This window comes from Myotis brandtii, unplaced genomic scaffold (genome assembly GCF_000412655.1).
Source record: "Myotis brandtii unplaced genomic scaffold, ASM41265v1 scaffold1444, whole genome shotgun sequence".
Classification (NCBI taxonomy): Eukaryota; Metazoa; Chordata; class Mammalia; order Chiroptera; family Vespertilionidae; genus Myotis; species Myotis brandtii.
Genome location: NW_005355179.1, coordinates 227,933 through 236,030, shown reverse-complemented (window position 1 = coordinate 236,030; position 8,098 = coordinate 227,933). Strand labels below are relative to the sequence as shown.

Sequence of the window (8,098 nt, the reverse complement as noted above, 5' to 3'; positions counted from 1 at the left end):
GTGAGGGCTGCCTGCCCACCTTGTTCTGCCCTGAGAGTCACCAGGCCTCTCTCTGAGGACCCCCCTCTCTGTCTGTCTCTGTTTCTCTGAGTGTCCCGCCCTCCCCTCCCACCCACCTGCCTCACTCTGTCTCTCCCCCTCCCTGGGGGCCCTTTACTTTCATTCTGGCCCCACCACCTTAGACCCCCAGCAGGGCCTGTGCAGAGTCTGGGTCCCTGACTGAACCCACTGGCTCCTCACCTGCCACCAGGATGAGGGGGTCACCGACCACTCAGAGGAGAGGTTGTATCCACCGTAGCATCTGTACCTGCCCCCGTGGGAGCTGCTCACAGTGCCCAGGGGGAAGTGGGCCTGAGAGAGCCCAGCCTGGGGCTGCAGGACAAGGCTCTCGGGGAGGTCCCGTCCCCCCTCCTTGTGCAGAGCGAATCTGTCATAGCCAACATCAGAGTGACACTGGAGGGTCAGGCTCTGTCCAGAGGCCACGATGGGGCCCTGCTGGCTCAGGAGGGAGGGCTTCCCAGACTCACCTGAGGAGACCAGACAAGAGTTACAGGGGCGACTCTTCCCATAACCCCTTCTCCTGGCCCCCTGGTCTCACTGTCTCGCTGTGTCTCTGACCCAGAAGCCTCTGTGCTCCCCTCACCCAACTTTTTCACCTGGGGCTCCCCTCACAGCAAAGATGCCAAAAACTTGGCTGGTAGCTCTGTTCATGGATGGAGCAATAATGGGACTCACCTGACACCAGGAGCTCCAGGGGGTCACTGGCTGGTGACCACACCTGGGGGCTGTACCTGTAGCAGCCATAGCATCTGAACCTCCACCTGTGTGTGGGGGTCATGGGGCCCACAAGGAACAGGGCCTGGGACTGCCCACTGGGCTGTCGCTGTGAGTCCAGGGTCCAGGAGAGCCTGTGATCTCCTTCATTAGTCAGAATGAACCTGTCAAATCCCTGCCCTGAGCCACACTGGAGGGTCACGTTCCCTCCTGAGGTCACGACAGGGCTGGGCAGGGCTGAGAGGCTGGGTTTTCTGTAGACTCCTAGGAGAGGAGGAGGCAGCATGTTAAATGGACTCACACCTCCCTCATGTCCCCCAGGGTTGGGATCTGAGGAGACACCCTGAGAGCAGATCCCCTTCCTGAGGGCTGAGCCTGAGGCTGGGACCCCTGAGTGTCCTCTCACCTGTCATCATCACCATCAGCTCCAGGGGGTCACTGTGCTGTGACCAGCCAGCAGGGCTGCGATAGTAACAGCGATATATCCCTGCATCACGCTCTGTCATGTGTGGGATGGAGAACATCACCTTGTCCCCAGGCTCCAGTGGCTTCTCTCTTTTCCATGGTGCTGGGCTTCCCTCTTTATCCAGATGGTACTCCTCATGCCTTAGGGCCCCCTGGCACCAGATGGTCACTGGGTTCCCCCAGGGGATCACTGGTCCTGGCTCAGCCCAGAGGGTGGGTTTGGGGAGGGTCCCTGGAGGAAACAAGAGGCTGCATTACAAAGGCCTTCCCCACTTCATCCGACAGCTCAGCCCAAGACACTCTTATTGTATTTCTTCCATCCCAGCCTCACCTCGCCTGGGGACAGGGCCCTCAATGACTGAGCTCAGGAAGCACAGGGTCAGGGGCCCCTCACCTGAGACCAGGAGCTCCAGGGGCTCACTGGGGAGTGACAGCAGGTAAGGGGAGGGGCTGTGTGAGCTGTAGCACCTGTAGGTGCCCCCGTGGGCTGAGGTCACAGGACTCATGGAGAACTCTGCCTATAACTGCCCAGCTCCGTGCATTGATCTATGACACAGGGGATAGATCAGAGCCTCCTGGGATCAGAGCCTCCTGGGATCTGCGCCATCCTTGGACAGAAGGAACGTGTCCCTCGGGCTCTGTGACTGACACAGCAGGGTCACGTTCTCTCCTGTGGTCACCCTGGGGCCTGGCTGCACTGAGAGGGAGGGTATGTCAGGCCGGTGTCCTAGAGAGAGGGAGGGGGAGTGAGGGCTGCCTGTCCACCTTGTATGTTACATATATTTAATAGAGGCCCAGAGTGTGAAATCAGACGAGATGCTGAACCCGCCGCTTTAGTCGAACCCCAGACCCTCCGCACCGCAAGACCCATCAATGCACCTCCTGTGCATTACGGCCACTGGCCTTTTATAATATAGATCGGGTTCACAGAGGAAAGGAGAGGGACAGAGTGATAGCGAAATCAATGATGAGACGGAAGATATGATCAACTGCCTCATGCATGCCCCCTACCTGGGGGTTTTTCCGGCAACCTGGGCATGCAACCTCACCTGGAATTGAACCACGACCTTCTGGTTCATAGGTCAAAGTTCAACCTCTGAGCCATGCTGGGTGGGCTGCCTACTTTGATCTGATCTGAGAGTCACCAGGCCTCTCTCTGAGGACCCTCCTCTCTGTCTGTTTCTGTTTCTCTGAGTCTCCCAACTCCCCTCCCACTCTCTGCCTTTCTCTGTCTCTCTCCGTCCCTGGGGCCCTGCACTTTCATTCTGGCCTCACCCCCTGAGACCCCAGCAGGGCCTGTGCAGAGTCTGGGTCCCTGACTGAACCCACTGGCTCCTCACCTGCCACCAGGATGTCTAAGGGGATTACTGGGCCAAACACTCAAAGAAAAGGTTGTTTCTACTCTAGAATATGTACCCGCCCCCCTGTCAGCCTCTCTGACTGTCAAGAGGAAGTAGGTCTGAGCAAGCCTAGCCTGGGGCTGCAGGATAAGGCTCCCTCTTTGGACAGAGCAAATCTGTCAGAGCGGATATAAGAGCGACACTGGAGGGTCAGGCTCTGTCCAGAGGCCACGATGGGGCCCTGCTTGGTCATGTTGGAGGGGTTCCCAGATTCACCTGGTGAGATCAGATGTGAATTACAGGGGCTGCTCCTCCCATAAACCCCTTCTCCTGGCCTGACCTCCAGGTCTCACTGTCTCTGTCTCTGGCCCAGGAGCCCTTGTGATCCCCTGACCTCACCCTCTCCCATGGGGATTCCCTCAAAGTAATGTCCCTAATAACACCCCAGTTTTGTGCCCAAATCAATGGATGAGATGATAATGGGCTTTATTGAGACCAGGAGCTCCAGGGGGTCACTGGGGTGTGACCACAGCTGGGGGCTGTACCTGTGATAACCATAGCATCTGAATGTCCCCCTATCGCTGGAGGTCACAGAACCCACAGGGAACAGTACCTGGAACTGCCCCTGGGCTGTCTCTGTGAGTACAGGGTCCAGGAGAGCCTGTGATCTCCTTCCTTAGTCAGAATGAACCTGTCAAATGCCACCCCTGAGCCACACTGGAGGGTCACGTTCCCTCCTGAGGTCACAACAGGGCTGGGCAGGGCTGAGAGGCTGGGTTTGCTGTAGGCTCGTAGGGGAGGAGGAGGCAGCATGTTAAATGGGCTCACACCTCCCTCATGTCCCCCCCAGGGCTGGGCTGTGAGAGGGAGACACCCTGAGAGCAGACCCCCTTCCTGAGGGCAGAGCCTGAGGCTGGGACCCCTGAGTGTCCTCTCACCTGTCACCACCAGCTCCAGGGGGTCACTGTGCTGTGACCTGTCATGAGGGCTCAGATAGCAATAGCGATATATCCCAGCACCATGCTCTGTCAGGCTTGTGATGCTGAATGTACCCTTGTCCATCGGATCTAGTGGTTTCACTCTGCCCCATAGCAATATGCTTCCCTCTTTGTGAAAACAGAACTCCTTGGCCTCCAGGGTCCCCTGACACCAGATGGTCACGGGGCTCCCCCAGGACATCACAGAGGCTGGCTCAGCCCAGAGGGTGGGTTTGAGGAGAGTCCGTGGAAGGAAACCAGAGGCTGCATTACCAAGACCTTCCCCACCTTCATTTCCTAGCTTAGTGCTAGAACCTCCTCTTTTTATCACCTCAACCCAGCACCTCTGCGCTCCCTCCTGAGCCCCAGGGGTGAAGTAAGAGGAGGGACATGGAGCCTGGGGAGGACTCACCTGCCTGCACACGGGTCCTCTGGTCCAGACTCAGCCCTGGAAGAGAGTGTAGGTGAGAGATTTGCACCAGGACATCTGAGCTTATTTCCTTCCCATCAGGGCCCCGTCCACTCTAGCTGCCTGAGCCTGAGTTTCCCCATGAACAAGAGGATGCAGCTGCCCCTCCTCTCCCCCTCCCCATGTCCACAACTAACCGAGGCAGAGAAGAGCAGAGAGGATGGACGTCATGGTGTCTGCTCTGAGGGCTCCTGCTCTGCAGATGGAGGAAGCCTGAGCCTGCAGAACAGAATCTCACAGGATGTGACATGTTAAAGGCTGTTGCAACCCTTCGGGATTACCACACCCCACAGCACGGAAACAGCCCCGCCCTGAGCCTGGCTCTGCGTCTCCCCAGGATGAGGCCTCACGGGGCGTCCAGGTTTCAGGAGGCTGGTCAGCAGTGTCTGAGGTCTCACCTGAGCCTCAGGGTCTCATGTGTCTGCTGGTCTGATTCCTGCTCAGGGAAGGCAGGACCCAGGATCTGTCCCTGAGAGTCTGTCTCTGAACAGCCCAATGGGACACCCGACCACGGCTCTTGAGAGAGCTCATTTATCAAAGACTCTGCTGAGCAGATTCCCAGTGGCCTCAGCATTTCTTCGACTTTCTTTTTTTTTTTTTTTTGTTACTCCTCACCTGAGGATATTATTTCCAATGATTTTTAGAGAGGATGGAAGGCAGAGAGGGAAGGAGAGAGTGGATAAACATTTGGAAGGCAGAGAGGGAAGGAGAGAGTGAGAGATAAACATTGATGTGAGAAACATGTGAAGAGGTTGCATCCCACATGAGGGCCATGGTCAAACCTGCAACCAAGGCACATGCCCTTGACCCGGAAGCAAACCTGTGATCCTTCAGTGGTCAGGCTGATGCTCTAAGCACTGAGAAACACCAGCCAAGGCATCCCATCAGGTTTACATAATGTCACTGCGCATTTGCTGTCAATATCAGTTGCTTGTTAAGTTTTTGCTTGCTTCTCTATTGCTCTCTGCTGCCACATAACAACTTGTACATGTTTCCTAATGATCTGAATGCCAGTCCGTGGTCTCATTTTGACATCTCAAATATCTATCGTCTTCACTGTCTCGCTGGTGTCTATAAGGAACAGAAGTTATTCATCTTAGTGGATTCCACTGTGTCCATGTCCCCCCTAAGTTCATGTTCTTGTGTCCACATCGAGGAAAAATGTGTCTCCCACAAACTAGTAATACAGTTTCCCCTTTTCTTTTTGCAAAAGGAAAAGTAGTTGGTTTCTTTTTCACGTTTTGACCTGTCGCCCATCTGACATTGATTATTGTAAATGGTGGAGGCAGGTAAGACGTTCACCGTGTCCCACAGACCCACCCACTGGCCCAGCACCACCTGATGGAAAGGCCATGACCTCCCCCCCAGCCAGGCAAGGGTCTGTCAGATCCACGTGACTCCACATGAGGGGTCTGACCTGGAATCTTCCTTCTGCTTTTTTGGACAAGGCATGTCTGCTTTTCAATTTCTCAAAACACCAACATCTCCATCTGCATTGAATGGCTGGTTTCGTTTCCTCCATATCTCAGGCAAGAAAAATTCTCATCATCTTTGTGGGGGAGGCTTTTGTTTTGCTGAGAAGTCAAGGGAGGAAGTAGCCTGCTCAAACACTACACACTCAAACGTACACACCTACTGACACATATATAGGCCCATTCAAACACACACAATACATACACTCACACCCAAAACACACAAATACACCTTCAGACACACACACACACACACACACACACACACACAACTCTCAAACATTCACATATATATTCATACAGCCCACACACATATAGACTCACCCACACTCACACACACATACACATTTATGCAAACACTTATACTCTCACACATACGCTCACACACATAAACACAAACACACATGGGTTTTCCTTTTTTCATTTCATAGGTTTGATGTGTAGTATTTACGTTATCATTTAATCTAAAAATTTATTTCCAAAATGCAGGGAATACATTTTGGAAATAAATGTATGTTGTTTCTGTCTAGAAGGTTTGGAGAGTGAAGTCCTGTGAACTGAAGAGAAGACTCAACAATGCCCATCTGGTCATGTGGTGATAAAAAGTAAGTAACATGGTATCCCATAAAAATATATAGATGTGGTACTCTAGAATTGTACATTCAAAACTATACAACCCTAACCCGGGTTGTGTGTTGGGGGAGGGGAGGAGGTTCATGGGATGAGTTAGGTTGTAGGAGGCATTGGCCTCACTGGGGCTGGAGAGTGCAGCTCAGCCTGATCAGCAGCAGCACGAACTGTCGGGTGGAGATCCTGGATGTGGCTGGAGTCAGGGGGGACCTGTGGACAGGCTTTGTGCAGGGGATGGTCGGTGACAGGTACGTTTGAAACCATGAGAATGAAATACCTGAGCCAAGACTGAGGGTCTGGAGGAGGCCAGAAGGAGGCTGATGGGGTCACACCAACGAGCTGTCCTGGGTCTTCACCTGAGCTTGTCTGTGGGGAGAACTGGGTCACAGGAAGGAGAACTGGGAGCCAGAACAGTGGGATTGGTTCAGTGTGTGAGGGGGTGAGAGGGGAGAATGGAGGGCTCATCCTCTCTCCACCATGACTGCCTGCAGGAGCAAATGGGGCTGTATCCAGTTTGTTGACCCTAAGAGGAACAGGAGGCCTAGGGGATGTTACAAAACTGTCAACTCACCCACAGAGGCAACCAGCACTGCTCTCCAGGCCTGGGTGTGTGCTGCTGCTTCTCCCTATCACTTCATCTCTCTGACTTCCTTGTCTCTGTGAGCAGAGCTCCTGCTCTCCATCAAACCTTCACATTCCTTTCTGCCTCCTCACCGCCTCTTGTCCCCCAGACTGTACCTCTTTGTCTTATGCTGTTTATTCCATCTCCATGCTTTGGGTAGAAGAGTGTGTTGGAGACAATTCCCAGGTTGTAATCTAAGAACTGGAGACACGTTCATTGACCCTCTATTTTGAGCCAGTCTCTTGTCCTCTTCCTCTTTGCCTGTTGGGCAAAATTGTGAAACCTCACTTCTGAGGGTTGTTCTGAGGATCAGCAGTGCCAGAGACATGTAGAGCACCAATCAGTTGTTAATTACTTTCTTTTTTAAAAAAAAGTATATTTTTATTGATTTCAGAAAGGAAGGGAGCGGGAGAGATAGATAGAAACATCAATGATAAGAGAGAATCATTGATCGGGCTCCTCCTGCAAGCCACACACTGAGGATGGAATCCACAACCCAGGCATGTGCTCTGACCAGGAATAGAACCATGACTTCCTGGTTTAGAGGTCCACACTCAACCACTGAGCCACAACTGCCAGAAATCTGCTGTCATTTTCAGACCTGATGAAGCCGTGTGTATGGGAGGCGTGTGGTGGGAAGGGATATTTGGAGGCCACATGTGTGTCCCCCACGCCTACAAGGTGAATCAGAAGCTGTAGTGCATCCTTGGTTGAATGGCACATGAGCGCAGACAAAAGTATTCGGGGATGGTGGGTCTCATTTTGGAACCTAGAGTCAGCCCAATCAGGAGTGAAGGTGGGACTTTAATGAGAGGGTTGGTCACTAAGCACAAAGGCACTTAGGGCACCTCTGACCTGGTGGGAGTCCTGCTTCCATAAAACTCCACGTGAGAGAGACGAAGATGGCGGCATAGGTAAACACCGGAGACTGCTGCCGCAAACAACCACTTCAAAAATACAACTAAAAAACGGAACGGACATCACCCAGAACCACAGGAAGGCTGGCTGAGGAGAGACTCTTCAACTAGAAGGAAAAACAACAGCACACTGAGGCTCAGAGGAGGCGCAGTGTGGAAAACACTCAGGTACGAAGGTGCGCCCGCAAAGCAGGCTGGTGGCTGAGGGCGCGGTTGTCGTTTTCAATCAGGAGGGAGTCTCAGACTCTGAGCTCCAGATCTGGGCGAATCTCTAGGGACTCAGACTCAAACGGGAGAAGCGGGATTGTCTGGCATCAGTTGGAAGGCAGCTTTCGCTCTGAGGTTTACAGCGGTTCCTGGGGTTCTGAGAAGCAGAGCCTCTGGGAACGGGACTGAGAGCAGCCATAACCGCTCCCTCCGCCCGCCCTGCCC

The 8,098-nt window shown here is 53.5% G+C and overlaps 1 protein-coding gene and 1 pseudogene across 1 annotated transcript in view; both read right to left on the bottom strand.

The window, feature by feature from the left end:
- The window catches only part of LOC102254651 (leukocyte immunoglobulin-like receptor subfamily A member 5), an 18,878-nt gene that overhangs the window by 2,874 nt on the left and 7,906 nt on the right, over positions 1-8,098 (bottom strand). Inside the window, exons 4-5 of the mRNA XM_014535538.1 lie at positions 1,181-1,471; positions 691-1,038 (exon numbers count right to left, since the gene is read on the bottom strand). Of these exons, the coding sequence (XP_014391024.1) occupies positions 691-1,038; positions 1,181-1,471 (639 nt within the window). The remainder of the gene's footprint in view (positions 1-690; positions 1,039-1,180; positions 1,472-8,098) is intronic.
- LOC102254359 overlaps positions 2,683-8,098 on the bottom strand; it is an 11,116-nt pseudogene continuing 5,700 nt past the window's right edge.